At 40.5% G+C, this 27141-nt stretch overlaps 1 protein-coding gene across 6 annotated transcripts in view; it reads left to right on the top strand.

Annotated features, from left to right (window-relative positions):
• trim36 (tripartite motif containing 36) overlaps positions 1-24811 on the top strand; it is a 113894-nt gene extending 89083 nt beyond the window's left edge. For 5 of the 6 annotated variants that reach the window (XM_072584030.1, XM_072584022.1, XM_072584016.1 and 2 more), the window contains 3 exons: positions 7126-7419; positions 18828-19125; positions 24060-24811. In XM_072584030.1, coding sequence (XP_072440131.1) covers positions 7126-7419; positions 18828-19125; positions 24060-24426 — 959 coding nt within the window. In that variant the 3' untranslated portion in view covers positions 24427-24811. The remainder of the gene's footprint in view (positions 1-7125; positions 7420-18827; positions 19126-24059) is intronic. The other variant, XM_072584049.1, reaches the window with a different exon arrangement.
• Positions 24812-27141: the final 2330 nt, after the last annotated feature.

Raw genomic sequence — 27141 nt, 5'->3', positions numbered from 1 at the left:
CAACTCTCCACCTGTTCATTATTCTTAACCTGGATTGTCCAATTTTTTTTCCACTGTCATTCTGATCCATATGATACAATAGTGTCCTCTTGAATATCCTCTCCCAGAGACACCTGATCAATCTGGACCACCTCCTTTTCAAGAAGCCAGCCCAGCAGAATGTCCTTTCTTGTTTGACTTGACATACACTGACATCGAAATTTCTCCTGAACACAATCTAAGGACACTCACCTCATCCTATCCTTCACAGCGTCATTATCCTGGACTATATTCAGGTAGTTAATGTACCCCTTTATAAAATGCTCACATCTCTCTGTAATTTTCATGCACATATTTTCCCCCTGTGTCCTTTCCACTGGTTGGTGTTCTGTAGACTGCACCAAGCAACGTAATTGCACCTTCTTATGCCTTGGTTCTCGTCATATCAATGCTTTTCTTCTTTTCCTAGTTTTTGGCATGGTGGCTCAGTGGTTAGTACTGCTGCTTCATCATGCTATGGACCCAGGTTCGATTCCACCCTCGGGCAACTGTCTGTGTAGAGTTTTCGCATACTCCCTGTATCTGTGTGGGTTTCCTGCGGGTGCCCTGGTTTTCTCCTACAGTCTAAAAATGAATAGGTTAGGTGAACTGGCTGTGATAAAATATTTATTCTGTCCAGGGATGTGCAGGCTCAGTGGATTAGTCATGGACGATGCAGGGTTATAGGGATGAGTGTGTGGGATGCTCTTCAGAAGAGTGATGTGAACTTGATGTGCCGAATGGCTTGTTTCCATGTTGTTGCGATTCTATTATTTCTGTACACCTTGTGACCAGGGACATCCCATCTGACTCTTCCTTTAGCCAAGCTCTTGTTATCAACACAACTTTATAATTTTACGAAGTAATCTGCTCCTGTAATTTACCAGTTTTATTTATTGCATTTCATGAATCCACCTACTTGCAATGTAACCCTTATTTACAATGTTTTATTTTCTCCTATGCATTGAGTTCAGTATTATTTTATTAATCCCTATTCTAATACTAGCTGTGTCTCCCAGTATTTTGTGTGCTCTGATATTATTCACTTATATTCTCTCCTGGTTCCCACATCCCTGCTAAATTAGATTAAACTCTCCCCAAAACCACTATCTAAACCTCCTGCAAGGAAATCAGTCCAACCTCTGTTCAGTTGCAATTAATCTGACTTGTGTAGGTGCCATTAGCCCATGAGCCAGTCTCTGTGTGCCAGGAATTTGATGTCTTCCCTCCTGCACCATCTTTTTCACCTGCCTTGTACTCCTATTTCTGTCCTCACTCACAGATGGCACTGGGAGTAATCTGGAGGTTACTACGTCTGACGTTGTGCATGCATATTTTCTATTTAGCTCCCTTAAATTCTGACTCCAGGACCACACACTCCTTCCTATGTATCTCATTGATACCAATATGGACCATGATCTCTGACTGATCACTCAGAAAGATATCTTACAGCTGCTCTATGACATTCTTGACACATCTTTAAGCTCTGATCTCCAGCATCTACAGTCCTCACTTTCTTCTAGCTCAAAGATCATGTCAAGTGTCGAAAAGTGTGGTGCTGGAAAAGCAGGTCAGGCACCATCTGAGGAACAGGAGAGTTCTTTTCAGGCATAAGCCCTTCATCAGTGAAGTGTGACAAGTTTACATTGTCCTATTTCTAAATGTATAAGTAAGATGTTAATATGAAAAAAAAAGGCTGACAGGAAGCATATGCAATTATTTCATATTGTATAATATTGTATAAAGTAGGGGATCTCAAATTGTTGAAGGTAACCCCCTGTGGGTTTGCAGGCATACAGGCAGCAATGCAAGCTATGGATCTAGGACTGAGTTTTTCTAATAACCTGGACTGTGGTCACATTAACATTTTCTGGGAGGAGGGGTGTTATTTAATCAACTGTTCTCTGAGGCCCGATTGCTGTTACAACTCCAGTTTGTAAAAACAAAATGGGTCTTCATTTAATCAGGACAAATCTGGCAGTTTGCAAATCCACTCCCAATTTTCATTCTGGGATCACATGACATCTGTAGGATAACAATGGAGTCACAACAGGAAAATGTTGGCAAAGCATTGGTATAGGATATGTCAGAGAATGTGGTTTCCCTCAACAACTGATTTAGAACTGACCAAAACCTTAAAAAGCAGAAGAAAGCCTGACATTCATATAACACCTTTTGAACTTTAGGATATCTGAGTCAATGACGTACCCTCGAGACAGAATTTTAAAGTTGCCATGCAGGTGGCTCTTCATGTCGGGTGTTGGGGGGTGGAGGTGGTATTGCGGGTGGTATTCCCATTACCCACTACCCTTCTACATACCCTGACCTGTCCACAAAACCGCCAGCAGTCTGCAGTGAGTTCAATGGCTGCTTTCACTTGTTGAGAGCAAATTGATAAACTGCATTAAGAGTGAGGATTGATGAGGCTTTTAGGCAGGAATTGGTCTCCATGGAGATAGTTTTTGCTGAGGCAGGATGTAGTTTAAATGCACTTTGTGCCATTTGGAGATGGAATTCAGAAGCTGAATGTCAAAACGTAGCACATTATTGATTAAGTAAGAATCATTTTTCAAAACATTAATGCCAGAGGCTCACTTTTTGAAGATCCACTAAAAGCACAGGGGGAGGGGTGGGGGAGGATAATGACTTTCCTGTGCTTTAATTGATATTCATGAGCTGCATTAATTTTTTAAAAATTGAAACATTACATTTCAGGATCTGAATTATGTCCCCCGATAAATTATGTCCCCCATGGGTTATTTTCATAACTGAAACACATGATAACATATAAATCATTGCCATAAGAATGTTAAAACAGTGGACAATATTTATATTTATCAGTCAACTAACATCACTGAAGTAGGTATCAGTTCATCATCCCCTGACTGCTCATGGGAGCTTGTGGTGGGCAAATTGACTGCTCTATTTTCTACATCACGTTTGAACTTAAAAAAATAGGTATTAAATTTGCCATTGTGCCATATTAGTTCATACGTCACAAATGACATCCTACGTGACTACACCATTCTCCTTCTTCTCAGATGAGTTGAAATGTTCGAACCTGGTTCTATTCTTACTTAATCATAATCAGAGTATCTCTTACAAAGGCTTCTCTTTCAGCTTCCATACCATTTCCTCTAGTCTCCCAAACATTTTTCCCTGGCATCTCCTGTTTCTATCTGCGTCCTGTCTTTTGAAGACATCAGTCAAAAGCAAAGCGTTAATTTTTAGTGTACACTGATGATAAGCAGCACTATTTCCCTGCCATCATGCTCTGCACTTATTTAATTCTGGCCTCAGTTTTAATTACCCCATCATTAGTGACAGTGTCAGTGACATCTACTGCCTCGGCTCCAATCTTTGGAATTTTCTCTGCATCTCCACCTCACTTTCTTCCTGTAAGACTCTCATTAAACCTTATGTCTTTGATGAAGCTTTTTGATCGTCTGTGTGGTTCAAAGTCATGTTTTGTTTTCCCAAAGCACCTTGAAACATTTTATTATGCTAAAGGCTGAGGTCAAAGAGAGACGATAGAAATGCAAATTATTTCTTCAACTGTAAAGGCTGTGAAACTGTAACATAGTTGGTGTCAATTGCTTAAATCTGCAATGTAATTCTGTTCAGTCAACCCATAAACTGCAGTTGAATAGTTAATATTCTGGGTGATGCAATAACAGGAGATTTCATGAACTCCTCTCCATTCCCACCATTCATGAGCTAAAATAACAGCATTTCTGGAGTAGATTGTTGCTGGAAATTCTCCCAAGAATTGAGATTGCCTGAGAAAAGTTGCAAGACTATGGCACCGTTCCTACATTGATTTTAATTTTATGAATCTAATGACAATCTGGGAGCTACTTAATCTCTACCTAAGAAATGAACAACCACTAGGTCACCATCTATGATGAAGCTAGGCTTAAATATGCTTTACAAATTGACATAGATAAAGCGTTCTAAGTTGTAAGCTGCATGCATTTGTATGATGATTCCCATGGCTTAAAGAAAATAAGATACACAGAAGATGAAAGCACTTTAAGTTTGATTGTGTCAGTCCAAATTTTGTGGACAATGATGGATTCATTCAGCATTCACTACGCTTAATTTCTGTGGGTTTTCACATTGCACATTGTGGCAAACAGGAAGGTAACCTCTGCAGAGGATCTAGGCCTAGACTATACAAAATGGATCAGGCTGGATATAAAGCTGTACTCATCCTGCTGCAGGAGGTTCTGCAGTGCAGTGGGTAGCACTGCCTTTCATCTGCTCCAGGAGCTCTCGGTTTGAATCCCACTCAAGGACTTCCTGTTCGAGAAAGGCATATTCCTGATACAAACAACAGATTGACGATCAACCTGCAAATCCTTCCAACATTCACCAAGGGCAGACAGTAAAAGAAAGAGAGCTTCCCTGTCAGCCACATGAGGTTGGAGGCTCTATCATCATTATCCAAAGCCCCGGACTACACCACGTATGTAAAAAACCTATGTTGCCATGGCAACACAGACTCCTGAATGATCTGATGCACCATTCATGCTGATTCTATGTTGACAGATGAATATCTTCTTTGCAGGATTCTCTGGATAACGATCAAGTGTGAGGTTTTTATTTTCCTCAGTTCATTGGAGTGCAGCCAATCAGCTTTAGGCATTTTCTGGACCCCTGGTGGGCATGTTTTTGCAGACAGGAGAATGGAAACCTGCCTGCCATTTTTAGGAGCAACTGAGTTTGTCACCAAGCTGGGTGACCTGGCAATTATGCTGCCCATGCTTTAACACAGATTCTGTGGCAGACAGATGGGAGTGGGCAGGCTGCATTTTTTCAAAAACATGATTAAAAGTCAGGAAGGAAGGGGGAATGTCTCTTTGAGCCATCCCTAGGTGTATTGGGAGCACCCCTCATGAGATTTTACCTCCACCTTTTTCCTCTCCATAAGACCTCCACCAGCTCCCTTCTTCCTAAAAACCCAAACTCTGCCCCTCCCAGACCATATGAGCCTTCGCGACCCTACAAACAAAGGACTTACCCAATTTTCAAAATAATCAAAGTTCCACATGGGCCCACTTGGAGCCCTGGCAGTGCCCACTACCAAGGTGTGGTGCTGCTGGGTGTGTTAGAAATGCCAGACAATCTGATGGGGTGGCAGCCCTTGAGGCAGGAACAGCCTCCCACTCTGGGGCTGACGTTCCAGTTTGAGTCTGTGGCTTTGCTGTCCAGCTGTGTGGGCATGGCTTCTCTTTGCCACATCAGCTGCTAGCTGGCTCTTGCAGAAGAGCAGGGGCAAGCAATACAGTCTCTCCCTTGTCTAGAACAAATGAAACCAGGCAACTCACCAAAAGCCCAGGGTCAAACCTGAACAGATCAGTATTACATCATGTGGTCAGTGTACCCATTAAGACATTGGAAGCAACTGAAAGAATGTTGTTTTCCAATTGTCAGCCATAGACAGCAATTTCTGCTTATCCAATTAAGAATCATAGTCATAAAGTTGTCTAGCACAGAAATAGAACCTTTGCTCCATGCCGAACGGATATCCTAAATTAATCCAGTTCCATTCACCAGCATTTGGCTAATATCTCTCTAAACCCTTCCTAGTCATATCCCCATCCAGATGCCTTTTAAATGTTTTAATTGTACCAACCTCCAACACTTCCTCCAGCAGCTCAATCCATACACCACCCTCTGTGTGAAGAAGTTGCCCCATAAGTCCCTTTTAAATTTTTCTCCTCCCACTTCAAACCTATGCGTTTTAATTTTGGACACCCTCACCCCTGGGGGAAAAAAAAACTTTGGCTATAAACTTCTACAAGGTCACCCCTCAGCCTGCAATAGTGTGGGGAAAATAGCCTCAACCTATTCAACCTCTCCCTATTGCTCAACCTCTCTAACCCTGGCAATGCCCTTGTAAACCTTTTCTGAACCCTTGCAAGTTTCACATCATTCTTCCTATAACAGGGAGACCAGAATTGCATGCAATATTCCAAAAGTGGCCTAAACAATGTCCTGTACAGCCGCAACATGACCTCCCAATCCCTGTACTCAATGCACTAATCAATATAGGCAAGCTTGCCAAATGCTTTCTTCTATCTACCTGTGACTCCACTTTCAAAGAACTATAAACATACACTCCAAGGTCTCTTTGTTCAGCAATACTTCCCAAGACTTTACCATTAAGTGTATGAGTTCTGCCCTGATTTGACTTTCCAAAATGCAGCACCTCACATACATCTAAATTAAACTCCACCCACCATTCTTCAGCTCATTGGTCCATCTGATCAAGATTCGGTTGTGATCTGAGGTAACGTTCTTCGCTGAGAAAGTGAGGACTGCAGATGCTGGAGATCAGAGCTGAAAATGTGTTGCTGGAAAAGCGCAGCAGGTCAGGCAGCATCCAAGGAGCAGGCGAATCGACGTTTCGGGCATAAGCCCTTCTTCAAACGTTCTTCGCTGTCCACTATACCTCCAATTTTGGTGTCAAATGCAAACTGCTTGTCGCAGGTCTCTGCCTTCTACCTTTGAGCCAGTTCTGTATCTAAATGGTTAGCTCTCTCTGTATTCCCTTTCAATTATCTCCCTTCAGGCTCTCTGCATGTATTACTGATGAAGGGCTTTTGCCCAAAACGTCGATTTTACTGCTCCTTGGATGCTGCCTGAATTGCTGTGCTCTTCCAGCACTATTAATCCACTCTCTGTATTCCATATGATCTAACCTTGCTAGCCAGTCTACCACGAGGAACCCTATCAAATGCCTTACTGAAGCCTATATGGATCATGTCCACCAGTAGTTCAGACTGATCTGTATTTCCACACAATACGTGTCTTTCATTGAATGTCTTGCTAAACCTTCCATTTAATTATGTATTTTGGTTCTTTTTGCTTTAGAAATTATTTTTTGAATGTAACATTAGCATAAGCAATTATGTGAGCTGCTTAAGAAATGGTTTAAGAACCTTTAATCATCTTCAGTCAAAACATGTAACTACATTGCTCCTTGTTTCATGAAGCTCCTAATTGGAAGTCATTACTAGGAATGGAGGCTTCATAATGGATTTATTGACTCTGTCTATATTTGTCAGTCTGTGCAATACTGAGAGTTGACTGATGTTCCAGTTCCAGATGCACCAGTTATCGACCTGACACAAAGCCGACTGTATGATGACGGAATCATCTGCTGGCATCAGCCCAATGGTGCTCTTCCGGTTGACCACTACAAGCTTGAGTATAGGAGGCTTGACCAAGATGGAAACTGTGCCTGGGAGTCCACTGAAGACGTGTGCAGCACAAGTAAAGTCATCTCAAATCTTGACACCAACATGAGCTACATCTTCAGAGTGAAGGGGTGCAAGAATTCCATCTACAGTGATTACAGCAAGGAGGTCCTTTTCCATACACCGCCTGCTCCAGGTATTCTCTTTGGAAGAACAAGAGTTATACTGTGTCGTAAATGAAGTTAATTCTTTCAAGTAGTAATTAATCATTACTAAAACTGGGTGATCTGCCCAAGGAGCATAATTGAGTGATGAACAATCCTGAGTAGTTTAGAATTTTCCTACAGTGGAGCCAGGAACTTTGTACTTCGCGTTTTACCTGAGGGTTTGTTTTTAGTTAAACTGATGCTCTTTTAATTATGGGTTAGTTAATCTAATTGAGAGAATTATAACTTTTTCTCTTTATACCAAAAGAGAGCCAGTTAAAAGAAAACATTCACAAGAAATTACCTAGAATTTGTGTGTACTTATAAACAGCTTTGAAGTAATGTTTTTGAAGATTTTGTATCAGGTTTTGGAAACAGAATGAGCAAACCGAACCTCAGCTATCCATCTTCCATCAGTTGCTTTGCCCACTGAAATAGAAACGCATCTATGCCACAGGGGTGAATCTTTAACTTAGAGATCGCTTCTTGAGTCAGAAGGTGAAGAGCTTAAGCCTCAAACCAGGCAGTCTGGTAAATAGTTACTAGACGATGATCCAAAATACTGATTGATATCCCTGGGTTTGCTTGTGCCTGGATTGATTGCGCACTGGTCCTGTGGTGCTGCTGCTGGCTATGAGTCAGAGGGATTGGGTTTGGGCTTCACTCCACACAGTACTGGAGAGATTGAATGGGGTTAGCACCCAATATGGACACATCTACATAACATCAATGTGGGTTTCCCCTTCTTCCTGATTATAGGGAATAGCGAGTTGGGCACCCTTTCATGCAGCCCAACTTGTGGAAAGATACTGGGCGATTTTCCATTGTTTGAAATTAATTGTGGAGGCAGGTGTGCAAAGGCTGAACGACCCACCACCTGCATTGCCAAGGTAACTTGAACAATTGTATGCCAATCAGCTGATGAGTTTAAATGGTGGACAATCAGAGGCAAGTTCCTAAATCCTATTCCTCCAGTATCAACTACAAGGAGGTAGTCTCTCTTTTCCGTGGAGAACAGTGTCATGGGAGAAGGGCTCACAGATGTTGAAAGCAAAGGGATCAGGGGTTGGTTTTCAGAGGCCACTCAATTGGATCCCCCCCTCCCCCCCACTTTCTCTGCCTCTAATCAATCCCAAATTGAAGTCATTTGAGACCCTACCTTCCCAATTCTGTCCCTCATGTGAAGCATGGTGAATCTGAGTTTAAACTGATCACCAGTCAACTTTTTGTAATGAAGGGACAATTTATGGTCCTCTGGGACTATGGTAACTTTCACTTAGAGTCCTACAGTGCAGAGAGAGGCCATTTGGCCCATTGCATCAGTACCAATCCCCCTAAACCCTCCCACCAGGCCCATCCCAACCCACCACTGCATTTCCCATGGCTAACCCACCTAGCCTATATATCCCTAGACACTGCAGGGCAATTTAGCATGGCCAATCCACCTAAGTTGCTCATCTTTGGACAGTGGGAGGAAACCAAAGCACTTGGAAGAAATCCATGCAGACACGGGGAGAATGTGCAAACTCCACACAGACAGTCGCCCGAGCCTGGAATTGAACCTGTGCCCCTACTGCTGTGAGGCGACTGTGCTAATGACCGAGCCACCGTGTCACCCAAACTTTGCTTGCAGATTGAAGAGAAAATCTGTACAGAAAGTTCATCAACACTGCTGCCCCGAATGTGACACAAGGGTTTCACATATAAAATGTGAGTTAGGACCAACCCTTGGGCAGAAAACTGCAGAGCTTCATTTTATGTTCTAATTCTGGACAAGTTGTCATGAAGTTTATGGATGTGTTGTTGAAGTAAAAACTCCTTTGTTGCCTGATACCAAGGCATTTCACTATAGTTTCATATGCACATTAAATATGATTCCAATATGATTGAATTTGAGACAAAAGTATTTTGATTCTATATGTATTGAATTGTTTTTCATTTTCTGATTTATTTAATGAAGAAAATGATTTTGGATTCAGTACAATTCCAAAATTCTAAAAGTAAAGTCTTTGTAAATCAGACATTGCAATTGATGCTTTAGTGGCTGGCTTAAAGAGTTCAACTCTAACCATCTGCATTTTCTATGAATGGACATTTGTGTCCCCTCCCCACAACTCCACTGGGGAATTTGTAAATGGAGATGTAAAATTCTTTGGTTGGTTTATCATGCTACCTGCTACCACCCTGGATTTTACTCGGAGGTGGAGTGGTAAATGAGGTCCATTTTTCCCTCAATTGAACCTCTTACGTGGTCACTTTCCACTCAGTGCTGGACCTTTCTGGGTATTTGGCTGGAATGCCTCTCTTGTGAGCCCTTTACCCAACTGGAGCATCTACAAGTGTATCCTCATGCCCTGACCATTGCAGCACATTGTCCCACCCACATCATTCCCCCTCAACATGGCACTGTTCTCCTGGGGTCCCACTGAATTCCATGGAATTGATGTAGTCCCAGCAATGGCAATGAAATTCAGTGCTGGGGCTGGAGAGCAGCCAAGCACTCACTCGGCTGGAACCTCCTCCCAAGACAGAAGTGGAAGACACTCCCAAAGGTAATTTTTACTCCTTAATGTATAACTAGAACAACCATCAAGAGGAGGGCTGGGCTCCCTGCCAACTCGTTTATTTGACAGGACAGGATATGCCACCATTTGAAAAGTAAGTTTTTCTTAACTATTCAAACTAACTGAAGATCAGTTGTCATTAATTCCGTTAATTCCAGGATTGTTGGGCGTCTTAGCTCTCATAAATATTCACATTTAGCAATGTATTAAATTAGAAAGAATGTCTTTATTTTTATGCAAGCCTGTAGAATTTGATTAGCAATACATAATTGGTAGATGCTCCCTTAAATCCTTCTTCCAATATTCTCCAATTGGTCATTAAGAATGCACCCTTTTAAGTTACCCTTTTAAAAAGATCCATACATGCATGAACAAGTTTGCTGATGTTAGTGTAGAATGGCTTTAATCACACATGTTTAAATTAATTGCCTCAGTTCATGTCCATGTCTATCCAAGAAACCTGTATTAGTGATGGATCACTTTGATTATGAATGAAGTCTATGGCAGTCGAATCTGTTGCTTTACTATCTTCTTTGCACTGCCTCAGCCTATCCAGTGCTGAAAATCTAAATTACTTCTGAGCTTAACAAACTCATTGTTTTCCTCAGTGTCTCCCAACTTGCAACCTTCATAAACCTGATTTTTTCCAAAGCTTTGCTGCTATATCCTGGTTCACACCATATCACATTCATCCATCACCTCCATGTTCACTGACCTACATTGGGGCCTGGTCTTGTAGTGTCTTGATTTTGAAATTCTCATCTTGGCTTCAAAACACTTCATGGCCTTATTTCACCTGATAACTGCTTCCTGTGAATTTCTTCAGCCCTACAACTGACCAATATATCTGTCTTCTAATTTTGGCCTCTTGTATATCCCCAAATTTCACTAGCTTTAATTGATGATTGCCTTTTTGTTTTAGAGCACATTATTTTACCACTTGGAGTCCTTGACTAGATTCATGTTTTGGAATTCCATCTTTAAGCTTCTTGACAACTGACTTTTCATATCAGACACTCTTAAGAAATTTAAGACATTGATCGGAGGTGATGGCCTGGTGATATCGTTACTGCGATAGTAATCCAGGGGACCAGGCTAATATCCTGGTGACATTGGTTTGAATTCCACCATGGCAGGTCATGAAGTTTGAATTAAATTTTAAAAATCTGGGATAGAAAGTTAGGCTAATGGTGATTATTGCCAATTGTCATAAAAGCCCATCTGGTTTGCTAATGTCCGTCATACAAAAAAATCAGCCATCTTTATCTGGTCTGCCCAATATGGTCCACCAACCCACAGCTCTGTGGCTAACTCATAGCTTTCCTTTCAGTGATTAGGGATAGGCGATAGACGCTGGCCTAGCTGGTCTATAGGTAGACCGACAATTTGGGACTATTTTCCAATTGTCTTCAATTCACTTACTTTGATCTATATCTTGAAATCTGCCTGCCTTTCATGAACTACATATTTTAGAGATAGATTAACTATTTCCTGGAGATAAGTAGATTAATCAGGGATAGTCAGCATGATTTTGTTAAGGGTTTAGTCAGTAGCGGCATGGTGGCTCAATGGTTAGCACTGCTGCCTGATGGTGCAAGGGACCTGAGTTTGATTCCAGTCTCAGCGACTGTGTGGAGTTTTCACATTCTCCCCGTGTCTGCGTGAGTTTCCTCCCACAGTCCAAAGATGTGCAGGTTAGGTGAATTGGTAGTGCTAAATTGGCCATAGTGTTCAGGGATATGTAGGTTAGGTGCATTAGTCAGGGGTAAATATAAGATAGGGAGAATGGGTCTGCATGGGTTACTCTTCGGAGGGTTGGTGTGGATTTGTTAGTCTGAAGGGTCTGTATCCATAATGTAGGGATTTGAAGTAACAAGGAGGTTAGTGTAGTGGATGTTGGCTATGTGAATTTTAATAAACCAACTGACAAGGTCCCACGTGGCAGACTGCTAAGAAAAATTAAAACCCATGGGATTTGGGCGAAAGTGGAATTGGATTTTAAATTGGGTCAATGACAGGACATAAGAGGTAATGGTCTTTGGATATTTATATGAATGGAAACTGTTTCCAATGATGGCCCACAGGGATCAGTTTTGGTCGCCTGCTCTTTGTGGTATGTATTCTATTTAAAAGCTTAAATGTGTAATGCAAAATTGGGAAACTTGCAGATGACACAAAAACTTGGATGGGAGCTGATCATGAAGAGGACAGCTGTTGACTGCAGTAAGATATCAATGGTTTTGTTCATTGGGCAGAAAAGTGTTAAATTGAACTCAATCTGGAGAAATATGAAGTTTTGTGCTTGTAGAGAGCAAACTAAACAAGGGAATGCAGAATAAATGGGAGGGCATTGAGAGTATTAGAGGAGGTGAGAACTCTTGGAGTGCATGCTCACTGGTCCCTGAAGGTGGCAGGATGTGAAGAAGGCATCTGGGATGTTTTCCTTCATTGGGTGTGGTGCTGATTATATTAGCAGGGAAGTAATGCTGTAACTATGTAAGACATTGGTCAGGACACAGCTGGAGTTTTGTTAACAGTACTGGTTTACACACTGTAGGAGGAAAATAATTTCTTCAGACAGCATACAGGGGAGAATTGCAAGTATATTTCCAGGACAGAAAATTGCAAGCTCAGCTCGGGTTGCTTTTCTTACAGCATAGGAAGCTGAGGGTTAATTAACTGAGGTGTAGAAATAATGAAGGGCTTGTTTAGAATGGACAAAGAAGACCTGTTTTCCCTTTCCGAGAGATCAAGTACTAGGGGAAGCAGTTGTAAGATGATTGGTAGAAGCATTATTGAGGAAATGAGGAGAATTTTCTTAACTGAGAGATTGTTAGGTGTGTGGAATTTGTTGCTCGGCTGGTGATTGAGTTGAAAGTCCTCAACCCATCTAAAATGAACCAAGTCTGTACTTGAACCTCTGTAACCCGCTGGGTGTTGGAGTTGGATTCATCCAGATAGTGGCAAGCAGGTTTCCTTACGTGATCATTAATAAACTAAACAATTGGTGGCCAGGCACGGAAGTTGAACGTGGGTCTTTCTACCAGAACTTAATTTTGATGGAGTTGTGAAGAGAACAAGGCTCAGGTACTCTGGCCTCCACCCAGTCTAATTATGTTGCCTTCCAGCTTTCAGGCCCATTGCCTCTGGGGGCGTGAGATTCCACACTCAGAGTAGATTTTACATTCTTTTTATTCATTCATGGTATGCCAGAGTCACTGATTGGGACAAAATTTGTTGCCCATCCCTAATTGTTCAGAGGGCAGTAAAGAGGCAGTTACATTGCTATGGTTCTGGAGTCTAATGTTGACCAGAGCAGGTAAGGATGTCACATTTCCTTTCCTAAAGGACATGAATGAACCAGATGGGTTTTTACAACAATCGACACTGTAGTCATTATGCTAGTTTCTCATTCCAAATTTTTATTGAACTCAAACTTAGAAAATTGACAATCAAGTTGACATTCAAATCCATGTCTCCAGAGCATTAACCTGAGCTTCTGGATTGCGAGTCCAATGACATTATCACTACTCCCTGATGCAGTTCAGTGTCCTGTTGTGAGTCTGTGTATCAGAAATATAGTATGGATTCTGAAAGATCAATCAATTTAAATGATTGATTTACACTAAAATACTTGGACGTGCATTTGGTTTAAACTGGTGCAGACCTTGTTTTCAGTTTCCACTTGCAGTATAAAATATAACATTAATGTTGGCAGTGCCTAGTGGACTCCTGTTTTAGTTTCAATGTAGTATATTGAACAAAAGGGACTGTTTACAGACCAATAATGGTACTATTAGGATTGGTGATAATGTGGGTATATGGTGTATAGGATAGTAGTGGTGTATCCAGTAGCATATATTTACAAATGAAGTGATGAAAAAATCAATAATCACTCAATAGTACAGTTTGCTGAAAACTGAGATATGCTGCTGTAGCTTTTCATCTTGCACTTATCAGGGCAAATGGTGATGGCCAGCACAAGGAGGCATAGCTTTAAATTGAGCAGTAATAGATATAGGACAGATTTCAGAGGTAGTTTCTTTACTCAGAGAGTAGTAGGGGGGTGGAACACACTGCCTGCAACAGTAGCAGACTCGCCAGCTTGAAGGGCACTTAAGTGGTCATTGGATAGTCATATGGACAAAAATGAAATTGTAGGTTAGATGAGTTTCAGATTGGTTTCACAGGTTGGCGCAACATTGAGGACCGAAGGGCCTGTACTGAGCTGTAATTGTCTATGTTCTAAATGATCAGAACGATTTATATCACAGGAGAAAATTATTGTTGATTGTTTATCAAGTTATTCTGATTGACTAGAGTTTTGTGATAGAGAAAGCAATGAAGAACTGTAATCTCCCTCAGCTTCTGGGTATGTCAAAAGAGGTGCAAAGTTTGAACATATTCCTTTTACTTGCAGAGAATGGGGCCTAGTGTATGCATGTCCCTTTGAAAAGGCATGGCTGGGGCATGTTATGAGCTTCACTGCTTATCTTAAACTGGTTAATCTGGCATTGAAATTCATACACAACATTGCTCAGTTGTTTGATAATCTGAAGGGTCATAATTTTAATCCAAGGATTTTCACTTGAGAATATCTCATTTTTGAGGAAAACAACCTCAACACTGGTTGTTGGTCCTAAGACCAGAAAGGACAAATCTTTTTCAAACAATAAACTAAACCAATCCTAGCCAAAAGAGACATTGATCATCTAATCCCTTGCTCCAAATTGGCTAGGGAGATACTGACATCAACAAGTTTGATATAATCAAGGAGATGATAGAGCCCACTGGAAGGCAGTTCGCAAATTGTACAATATTCAAGACCTGGAGTTCCCATTGTTTCACAATGCCAGCTGGTCAAGGGGCTGGAAAACAATACACATTCAAACAAACTTTCTGTCCAGACAACCAGTCAAGGCAATTTTATTTGTTCTTGCTGTCTGAGTGGAGTAGTCCGAAAATTATATAGCAGTTCAGGCAGCATCCGAGGAGCAGTAACAAACCCAAGTATGTTAACCAGAGAAGAGACTTCATCCAGGGCCTGCATACAACCCACTGCCATGTGGAAAGTTGCCCCACATGTCTGAACCACAGATTTTTGGGAGTTTAAGACCTATTTTGTAATTAATCATAAGAACATTTAGTATTTGTTGTGCTATATTGAGATTCACTAAATGTATGAAACACGCTCTCATTATTCAAAATCTAAAAGCAATATTGATTGCATTATTCATTTTTTTTCCAGTATGGTTCATAAAGGTCAGCCCAGACTTTTGACTGTGAATAAGTGAGTTCAGTCATAACCAGTAATGTTGAATGATGATCACATGATCAGAAACAGCCTAAAAAGCATAATATCCCTTTAGAATGATAGCAGTATCGTGTTAGAAGAAAATGTTTTTGGAATTACCACTGTCTATTTAGAGTGTGAAATGGTTTGCTAACATGTTGATCAAACTTTGAGAAACTATGTCTTTTAGAATTTAGAATTATTTTGGAATTTAGGATCCCTACAGCGTGGAGACAGGCCCTTTGGCCCAACTAGTCCACACTGACCACCTGAAGAGTCTCCCACCCAAAACAATTACTCATTACTCTATATTTACCCCTGATTAATTCTGGATAAATTTAGGTCCCTGGACACTTTTCAGATCTGAAAGTCAGACATGTGTGAACAACACTTGCTGAGAATCCTGAGTGTGCTAAATAGCCACACTCACAACCAGTTCAAGATAATCAGTCAAACTGATTACATGGTTCGTTTACACTTGGTCGAAGTAAACACATTCAAATGCAGGGGTCCATTCTTTAAGCAAAAGGAATGTGTTCAAGGCTTATCCCTTTCTTGAATTAACTTGGAGAATCAGAGTAAGTTTCTAGTTTCATGTTGTTTTCTTGATGGCAATACCTCAGTCAATCTGAAATGACTTGCTGACTAATTAGCATCCTTTTCTCATGTAATATAATTTGTCGTAATCAGGTGAAATTTAGCATTTTTGGCATTTGTCCTGGTGGGTATGAGATGAAAAACTTCAATAACATATCTCTCTGTTCAGCAATATTCAGAAATATCTATAGTTAGTAATTTATATTGCCCTATGAGCATGCTATAAGACAAAGTAGGAAGCACATTACTCTGAACAAAAAAGAATCCAAGTCTACATCAAAGCCACTGAAGGTTGAAATATCCATTTAGTTCTCAAGCATTTTGTTTACTTGCACAAATTAAAGCAGAATAATAGACCAGACTGTATTTGGAGCATCACAACTAAATTAGGTCATGTTGGCTCCACAGTATGATGTTAATAGATTCTGCATTCATCACATAACTATTATATAATGTTAAACTATTGCCATCTAGGTTGGTTGTTTTGCACTTTCTAAACAATGACATTTTTAACATTTTCTGCTTTTTATACAGCTTGCTCTTCCTAACATTCTTGTTTATTTTAATTTATCTCATATGTGATATTCTCATTTTTGATTACTGAACTTGATAAATACCATTACATCAATGGGAACTTGATGTGGGTAAAATAGGTTGCCATGTCTACTTACATTCAGTTGTTTGCATTTTATTATTTCTGTGCTTCTTTGTGCTATAAAAACAAGAATCACTTTTGTTTAGGTGCAATCATGGGTAGACTTACTTTTGTACAATGGCTGAGTACTTTAATTTAGACTTTCCCAGTATGTAAATAGATATGAAATGTTATTATTTACAGCAGAAGTTACATTGTACATTGAGTTGTACAACATGCCTTTACACCAAAGCTTTTAGAGTTGTCTTATTCAAACATTTAAACTTTTCTCACCAGAATGACCAATATGAATTATTGCACTTAATTTTGTAATGTTGTCCTGACAGCAATAAAGTATTTTGTAGACTTTAAAGGGTTTCATATTGTCATGACCAAGTGCTCAGTAAACCATTTCTCAGTTTTATTCAAAAATATAATGCAGCAACATAAATCAAATTGAAATGTAGCATCATGTGTATTACAGAAGAGATTATGTCAAAAACGGTTGGCACAAAGATTTTCTGGTTCTCCTGTATGCCCAAGGCAGTTTTGCTTAGTATTCTCAAGTGAAGATAAATTTGCTTCAAATAGATCAAGCTTTGAAGTACCCAACAACACCAAGCCAGCAAAAACATCTTTTCAAACATTGGAGATGTAAACTGCTTTTGAACAATGTGTGTGGGCAGACCTGTGATATTATAAAAGAAAGGCTTATTACTGTTATGCATGTAATTATGTGTCATGTAGTATGGAGATAGTATAAAACCAATTTAATAGGGCTCAGCTCCTGATGTAGAATTGTTCAATGGAGCATGATTGAAGAATTTGATGCAGAAATTGGTGCTCTTAATATTTTTGGTGATTAATTTTAATTTTCTTATAGATGGTAATGAGATCATTCAGTTCCAGTCTTAATTCTTTCATCACGGTTTCCAAATGTCCGTGCTGAATGTTTTATATGATTTACCTTTCTCTGGAAAGCAACTCTTTGACAAAATATAACATTGACAGTTGCACGATAAAGATAAGATCAGCTTTTTGTAATGTGACACTTCCATGTCTGGAAATTAGTTACATGACTGTCAAGCAGATGTCTGGAGTGGTCTACCCTGTATTAATGCTGTTTTGTCATTTGCACTTAGATAATAATTTTGCATGTGATATGATTGGTTTTGACAATATTTCCTTGTCTCTGACAGAGTGCTTAAAGATGAAATATTTTGAGGATTTTTTATTCAGAAGTACAGCCTTTAAAGTAGATGAGGAAAGAATTAACATGCCTAGCTCGTACCAAACAATTGGTTTTGCAGAAAACGAAGCACATAAAATCAGATGGGTCCAATTTGCATCAGATGACAAGATTTTAAAACTTTGAGATCCAACAAAATCCCATTTCCAAATAGCTCACTTCAGGATTGACAGAGGCAGGGCATCTACCTTTGGAAGGTCGCTGGATAATGTAGATGTTATATTTATTCTGCAGCCTCTGATTTACAGCCTGCAGTTTAACTCTGGTAAGTTGCCCCAGGAATCATGGAGGAAAGTCAAAACAACTTTGAAGCGAAGAGAAACCCTTGCAAAGTACTGCTGGTTGGCCCAGAGGAGCCCTTTGTCCTCTGAGGTGGTAGAGGTTTAGGTTGGAAGGTGCTGTCAAAGGAGCCTTAGTGCAGGGCAGCATGCAAATGTGGCCACTGTATATCAGCAGTGAAGGGGCACAATGATTGAGTGGTGGATCGGGTGCCAATCAAGGGGGCTGCTTTGTCCTGGATTGTGTGAAGCCTCTTTAGTGTTGTGCGAGCTGCACCCATCCAGGCAAGTGTGGAGTATTCCATCACACTCCTGACTTTCATCGCAATGAATCGAAATGTGTTGTTCTTACACTTAGAAACTAGTCATAGTGCACAAACACCACAGGTAGTTCTCTCCATTAGAAAGAGAGAACTGGTTACATATAGCTGGGGGCACCAGACTGCGAGTGTGGGGAGAGATGAAGAGGAATGTCTCCATGAACCACTGCAGACAGTATCATTTATATCACAGCGAAAACAACCCCCACACAGATAATTTATAACAGTCATGCAAGAGAAGCATCATTGCTTCTTGAGAACAAAAGTAATGACGTGTTTCAGGCAGAGTAAATGGTCAATAAATGCTGGCTCAGCCAGTGATGCCCATGTCCCATGAGTAAGTAAACACAATATATTCTGGGAATGAGAGCCAGGAAACAAACACAAACTGTGTTTTATTTTACTTAGTAATGGAAATAGTGAACTTATGATTGAAAACATTTTTCTTTCTTTTTAAATATAGTTTTAAGGTTTTTGTTTGATGAGAAGTGTGGCTACAACAGCGATCACCTGATCTTAAACAAACAGAGAGACTCTGTGGAGAGTGTCGCTGGGCTCCCCATGTTGCTCAGTGCAGAACGGATTGTGGTTGGAAGTTATATGTCTCTCAACTTCATCACCGGAGACACAGGAGTAACAAAAGGAAAATACTACTGGGCTTTCCGCGTGGAGCTCTGCTCATACTTGGTTAAAGTAGGTGTGGTGTCCGACACAAAGCTTCAAGAGTGGTTTCACAGTCCACCAGATATCAACAGTCCCAGGTTTGTCCCTCGTTACCTATTCAGTGTAGCTGCATGGCACTAACTCTACATCAACTTGCAAGCTGTAAATATTGGCTGCAAACATTTTCTGGCAATGAATTTGTGGCCATAGAGTGAAGTTCAAGTTGATTATCCACTTTCTATTGCAATTTTTGAATAAAGTTTTGGACAGCTTTTCCTGAATAATACATGAAGAGAAAAATGAAACCATCTCGAACCAGGAGCGGATGTTGAACTATTTTAAACTGTTGCCAGTCAATTGTGTGAATGATGCTGATGTATATCCTCTTTATTTAGAATGATTACAAAATTGATCAACTGCAGGACTGCTTAATCATCAATAATAAATTCTTTAATAGAATCCTAGCTCACCATTTTTGGTGAAGACATTTAAGGAACCTGCCAGACATCCCAAAACCTCCATTCTACTCCATCAACACTTGATTCCCTTGTTGGTTAAAAATGTTTTAAAATCTTCCAAACATAACTTCAAGTTCAATGACCCAGCCTCCAGTGTTTTCTGGAGAAGAGAGACTGACAAACTAACAATCCTTTGACAGAAAAAAAAATCTTCTCTGTCTTAAAAGAGGCACTTGCTGATTTTTGTTGTGTTCTAATGCAATGGTGCAGGAAAGGTTACTAAGTGAGTTTTTTGATAAGAATTTCTGGATGCCATTGTGCACCATAGTAGTCTGACATGTGATGTAATGTTCTCATACATAAAGACAAAATGTAAGAAAATAAGGAAGGTCACGGTAAGAAAGTGAGGGTCTTAAAGAGTGGTCAGTGAGAGTACTGTCCAAATGTGCATCAATGTTAGCGGCAGGTTTTGGGATGTCTGGCAGGTTCCTTAAATGTCTTTAAGTTCACATCAGAATATAGGACTTAGAGGTGCACCATAAGACCAGAGGATGTGGGAGTAGAATTAGGTCATTCAGCCTATTGAGTGTGCTCCACCAATCAATCATGGTGATATGTTCCTCAATCCAATTCTCCTGCCACCTCCCCATAACCCTTGATCTCCCTGCTAATTAAGAAACTACTGAGCTGTATCTTAAATACAACCAATACTTGGCCTCCATAGCCATCTGTGGCGAACAGTTCTACTGATTCACTGCACTCTGGTTGAAGAAATTCCTCATCATCTCAGTTCTAAAGGTCCGAGTCTCTCCGACTAGCGGAAACATCTTCTCCACATCCACTCCATCCAGCCTCTCAGGATACTATTGGTTTCAATAAGAACCACCATACCTCCCCCCTTGCCAATTGAGATTCAGAATCCTCAACCGATCCTCATATGGCAAGTCCTTCATCCCTGACATCATTCTTGGAAACCTCCTCTGGACCTCCTCCAATGACAGTGGAGTAGGCCTTTGGCTCCTAGAACTGCTTCAATATTCATTAAGATCATGGCAAAACTGATTATGGTCTCAAATTAGCTTTTCTGTCTTCTCCCTCAACATTGATTCCCTTGTTGGTTTAAAATGTTTTAAAATCTTCCAAATATAACTTCAAGTTCAATGACCCAGCTTCCACTGTTTTCTGGAGAAGAGAGACTGACAAACTAATAATCCTTTGACAGAAAAAAAATCTTCTTCTCTGTCTTAAAAGAGACACTTGCTGGTTTTAAACTGTGTTCCCGAGTGCTAGACTCCCCTACTGTCAAGTTCCATTGGGATCTTACATGTTTCATTATGATCACCTCTGTTTCTTCTCAATTCCAATGGTTTGGGGCCATTCTGATTACCCTTTCGACATAACATAATTCCTTCACTCCAGGAATGAATCAAGTGAACATTTTCAGAACTGTTGTTAACAGAAATTTGTCCTTTTTCAAGTAAAGAGATCAAAATTCTATACAATGTTCCAAATGTGATCCCACCATCACCTGTATAGCTGCAGTAACACTTCCCTACTTTTGTATTCCATTGTCCTTGTAATAAACGATGAGATTGTATTTTCCTTGCTAATCACTTGCTGTACCTGCACACTAACCTTTCATGATTTGTGTATCAAGACACCTAGGTCTCTCTGTACCATTGAGTTCTGCAATATCTCTCTGTTAAATAGTATAATGATTTTATATCTTCTTATAAAAGTTGGCAAGTCCACATTTTTCTGCATTATACTTCATCTACCAAACTTTTGCCCACTCACTGAATTTATCCCATTTATAGACACTATACCTTCCTTGCCAACTTACTATCCTAACTACCTTAAGGACGTTAGCAAATTTAACCACCATTTAGTCAGACTCTTTATCCAAGTCATTGATTCCTATGACATCAACTAGTTACAGTTTGCAGCCTGAAAAAAAACATTTATCCCCATTCTCTATGTCTTGTTAACTTAACATTATGAGCCCTCATTTTATATAGAAATCTTTGTCAAGGCACCTTATCAACACTTTGTGAAAAGCTCGGTACCTTATCTACTAATTGCTCTTTATCCACCTTTCTTCGAATTTTACCAAAAGCTGTCAATAACTGAGTCAAACATATCAATAACATATGGTCCAGACCACTGATTAATGAATTTGACAATTATAATCACCCACATTTCTTACTGAATTAAATGGCTGTTATTATTTAGAATTGCCATGCAAATGGAGCATAAATGTAAAGTCACTTAGCCTCAGCAATTCTAGTCTAGATATGACCAATTAAGTATAAAGCTGATAAAGATACAATCAAAAGCTTGATCTAAAAATGTGAGGAAAGTAGGTTTAATGTTAGGTGTATGAAAGCCCACCTCAAAATTGCATAATACAATTGACACAGGAATCTCGATTATCTGGCATTCGATTATCCGAATATCAGATTATCCGGCAAGATCGCAAGGTCCCGATGCTGAGCTAAACTATATTATCCAACATTTGATTATCTGGAATTTGATTAACTGAACAAAATACTCCCAATCTGAATACTCCCAGAAATCTGAAATACAAGAGACTTTAGAGACCTGGTTCAGGATTCTCCTAAGGTTAATATGCAGGTTCAGTTGGCAGTTAGGAAGGCAAATGCAATGATGACATTGATTTCAAGAAGGCTAGAAACTGAGCAGATTTGGGCTTTGTATCTAAAGAAGGATATGCTGGCCTTGGAGGGGATCCAGAGGAGGTTAACAAGAATGATCCTAGGGATTAAGAGCTTGTCAAGTGAGTAATGGTTGAGGACTTTGGGTCTATAGTTGATGGGATTTAGAAGGATGAAGAGGAGATCTGTTTGAAACTTATCAAATACTGAGAGGCTTGGATAGAGTGAACGTGGTAAGAGAGACTAGGACCTGATGGCACAGTGTCAGAGTGAAGGGATCTCCCTTTAGAACTTAAGGGCGGCACGGTGGCACAGTAGCCAGCACTGCTGGCTCACAGCGCCAGAGACCCGGGTTCAATTCCTGCCTCAGGCGACTGACTGTGTGGAGTTTGCATGTTCTCCCCATGTCTGCGTGGGTTTCCTCTGGGTGCTCTGGTTTCCTCCCACAGTCACAAAGATGTGCAGGTTAGGTGAATTGGCCATGCTAAATTGCCCGTAGTGTTAGGTAAGGGGTATGGGTGGGTTGCACTTTGTCGGGTCGGTGTGGACTTGTTGGGCCGGAGGTGCTGTTTCCACACTGTAATCTAATCTAAGAACTGAGATGAGGATGAATTTCTTTCGCCAGAGAGTGGTGAATCTGTAGAACACATTACCGCAGAGGTTGAGGAGGCCAAGTCATTGAGCATATTTAGGGCAGAGATAAGTAAGTTCTTGACTGGTAAGGGGATCAAAGGTTATGGGGAGAAGGTTGGAGAATTGGATTGAGAAACTTATCAGTCATGATAGAATGGTGGAGGAGCCTGGTTGGGTCAAATGGCCTAATTCTGCTTCTATATGTTATGGCCTTACAGACTGCTGGTGTTGCACCTGAAGTTTCTCAGCTGCACTAATCCAAAAAATGCTGGTTATACAGTCAAGAACTGTAAGATGAAGTATTCTAAATTCTGTCCTTGCTATTAGCAAATTGAGGAACATACTCTGCGCATACCTGAATTTTCAATCTGTGTGAGATACTCTTCAGCTTCCTAAACTGTTAATAGCCCAATAAGGACACTGCTAAACATGTTAAATAAAAACATCTGGCTACGATAACTACAGGGCTGCTGTTTTTTTTAACATTCCATTATTAGATTTAAGGGGGACATTTGTTACTGCCCCAGTCAGGCCTAATTGAGACTTCACACTTCTCATACTATAGAAGTGGCACGGTAGCTCAGTGGTTAGCACTGCTGCCTCACAGCACCAGGGTCCCAGGTTCAATTCCAGCCTTGGGTGGATTCTAGTCTGTGTGGAACTTGCACTTTCTCCCCGTGTCTGCATGGGTTTCCTCTGGTTTCTCCCACAGTCACAAAGATGTGCAGGTTAGGTGAATTGGCCATGCTAAATTGCCCATAGTGTTAGGTGCATCATTCAGAGGGAAATGGGTCTGGGTGGGTTACTCTTCAGAGGGTCAGTGTGGTCTGGTTGGGCTGAAGGGCCTGTTTCCACACTGTAGGTAATTTAATCTATCTAAAGAAAGCGGACAGAATAGAATAGATACAACATAGTTGTAGGTGTGGTACAACACATAATAGAGATGAACTGTTAACTTGAAACTGTAGTCTTTGATTCTTCTAGCATGTGGTGAACATGAATACGCAATTGATAAAAGAAAGTATTGTAGTTTGTAAATATATACAAAGCCTTTCAATTAATCTCACAAAACCCCATCTGGAGCAAATGCTGAGAAATGATTCTTGCATTTGTGAGAGCTTATTTTGTCTCCAGCAAACCTCCTTTTCTCCAACTGAAAACTACCTTGTTTTGTTCGAAAGCACAGCTGCATACGCCAGTAATGGATAGACATCATCTGTGTTTATTTTGTCTCTCTTCTCTGACTTAACTGCTTGTTTTTCACAGGTATGATCAAGACAGTGGCCACGACAGCGGGAGTGAAGATATTGCTTTGGAACAGTCCCAACCTTTCACTTTTGTTACCATAGGGATGAAGAGACTTTTCATCCCGAAAGGTTCTGCCAGTTCATCCACAGAATCTTGCAAGCGCTCTGTATCCACTCCCAGTCGGATTGGCATTTGCCTGGACTACGACAAAGGGAAAGTGAATTTCTACAATGCAGATACTATGCAGTGTTTGTATGAAAGAAGGGTGGAATGTTCTGGAACAATGTATCCTGCCTTTGGGCTAATGGGAGGTGGGGCAGTACATCTGGATGAATTAATTACACTGAAAGAATCGACAAAACCTGGTTTCTTTCTCGATTCTTGATTGATGGGAGGCACTTTTCTCCATAGATTTAAAAACAGTAAAAAAAAATGTTTGCTTCCCTGTTTATAGCACTTTAAGGCATGCATTGCTTGAAGAGCCTCTATAACTGGTTCCACTTGGTTCTCGGTAGAGTTTGTGCAATACACAGCCACTGAATAGACAATAGAAAGTGGTAGTGGATGGTTGTGGCTGTCAGATATCTTCCTTTTATCCTCCTTCACCTTGGCTTCACTTTGTTTTCATACAAACTGGATTGTTTAAAATTAGTTGGAAATGCACCTTTTCAAAGAAATAAGACTGTTGAGATGTGTTAATTATTTTGTTAAGACATGCAGATGTGAACAACTGCATTTGACTTATTTAAAGTTTTCAAAGTAAAAACGTAAACCCAACTGTTGTGAGTTGCCCTGTTTTTGACCGACTCGTGTTTTAGAATCCCAGGTTGCACCACTGCCAAGATGGAGCACAATAAAGCCATCACCAGTCAAAACTGCTTAGATAAAAGCAAAATACTGTGGATAGTGGAGGTCTGAACTAAAACCAGGAAATGCTGGAGAAACTCAGCATCTGTGGAGAGAGAAATAAAGTTAATGTTTTCAATCCAAACTGGCACTTTTTCAAAAACTCAAAATAAAAAAAGGCTCATCGTGAAAACGGAAATACATTCGTTGAAGAGGCCCTTTCAACAGTTTTGTTTTGAATATCTTCATTACACCATAATTCTTGAACAATACTCCTGATACAATCCAGAATATTTCTATCAATTTACTCTAGATTTGTAAATGCATTTTAGAAGAGTACATTTATGTTTTTGCAGGAATTATCTATCAGATTAATACACAGAGACTCAAGGAAATCTCCCCCACCTCCTCCACCCCCATCATATGAAGTGTGTGTAGCTCACTAAATGACTAAACCTATCAGATGCTAGTCAGTTGAATTGAATCTGCTCAGATTAGACTGTTCTCATTTGTCTGCGAGTGTATGAAGCCTACCTGGTGTGTTACCATCTGTCATCTACTTCTCTTGTTTCTAATTATACGATGCCCTTGAATATTAACTAGAAGCTGGGTCAGTAATCTTTCCACCATAACAAACGTATAAAGTGTAAAAACATGTTAAATTATCCATGGAAAATTTGGAATAGTGGACAAAAATAGTCACTCTGATGAGGGAAGACTTTGTGTATCCATTTTGGAGCACTGAAATTATTAATGCAGGTATTCTTTGCAAGAGGAGATAGAAAACTGACAAGATTTTTATGGGCCGGGGGCAGAAAAGCACTAATAAAGAAATATGAAACTAAACATCTCACAAAATTGCAACAATTATGGCCATTAGGCTGTAGCAACCTAATGCTATTTTACAGTCTGGCAATGTCCCTCATCTCCTGAAAGGAAACCTGGAACAGAATGGACTGGAATATTATTGGAATTCCAGAGAATCCGAGCTAACTGTGTTAAATTCAAATCTGTGTTGAAATGGTTTTGAATGCAACAGTGAAGGTAATGTCAGGAGCCTGAAACCTGGGCTGGTTTGAGCTGGTGTAACTCACAGAGTAACCAGCATAACTGCATTCGGCTGACTCCTCCAATAATTGTCTGCCCCTGACTGACTTGAATATTTCTCTCACTAACCATTATCTGAACTATTTCTCTGACCCAACTATCTCCTCACCCCTATTATCCTGCCAGCACAACTACATCCTGACTGCATTCCACTACCCTTTCACACAACCACCCACCCAGCCACCCACTCACTCAACTCACTCAATTATATAATCACCTACTCTCTCTATCACTCACTCACTCACCTACTCACGCATTCACTCATCCAGTTGACCACTCATTAATAGACTGGGAACTTTTAAAGATTACCATAATATGGCAGGAAAAAGGGGTGTAAGTCCTTTTGATGTACTTGCTGGTCTTGACCTGGACATGCAGCATTGGTCGATTTCAGTTCCAGCTGGGATCCGATATCCTGACTAAGAATTCACAATATAGTCAGGCACAGAAAAATTCCTGGGCAGTGGTAATACAGCTAGCTGCAGCACAGCCATCTGACTACTATGTGCAAAATTGCCCAGATATCTCAGTCCACTAAAGCAGGATACATTCAATATAAAAGATTATTGCTCCATCAACTTACTTTCAATTACCAGCTGAATTCCACAGTGATTGGATTCTTGATTGATAGGGAATCCTGGATTATAGGGAAGGTAGGCATGAGGAGTGTCGGATCAACAATGATCCTGTTGAATGTTGGAGCAGGCTTGAGGAGCTGAATAGTCTACTCCTATTCCTATTTCTTATGGTCTCATGGACTCCAGCATTTTCAAGCAGAATTGCTTAGGCCTATCGGCAATTTGTTGTCTTTAGCATTTAGCAGGGTAGACAAGCAGGAGGCTGGAAGAATACAGGCAGCATCAGAAAGTCAATGTTTCAAGTGTAACCCATCTCCAGATTGGGGGGGGGGGATGGGTGTAAGTGGAGCTTCAGGTAAAAGGGGAGATGGGGGCAGGGTGGTGAGATGGGATAGGTGATGGCAGATAGGGGGTAAGACCTGGTTGGTCATTGGGAGGAATGAATCCAATTGGTGGCTGGAAGGAAGGATTGATGGGAGCAATGGAAGGGAGGGGGAGAGTCTGGGAAGGAAGTCAGGGAATGGGAAGGGAGGTTATTTGAAATTGGAGTACTCAATGCTGAGTCCTTC

Source organism: Chiloscyllium punctatum, chromosome 2 (assembly GCF_047496795.1).
Source record: "Chiloscyllium punctatum isolate Juve2018m chromosome 2, sChiPun1.3, whole genome shotgun sequence".
Lineage (NCBI taxonomy): Eukaryota > Metazoa > Chordata > Chondrichthyes > Orectolobiformes > Hemiscylliidae > Chiloscyllium > Chiloscyllium punctatum.
This window is presented reverse-complemented; position numbering and strand designations above follow the sequence as displayed.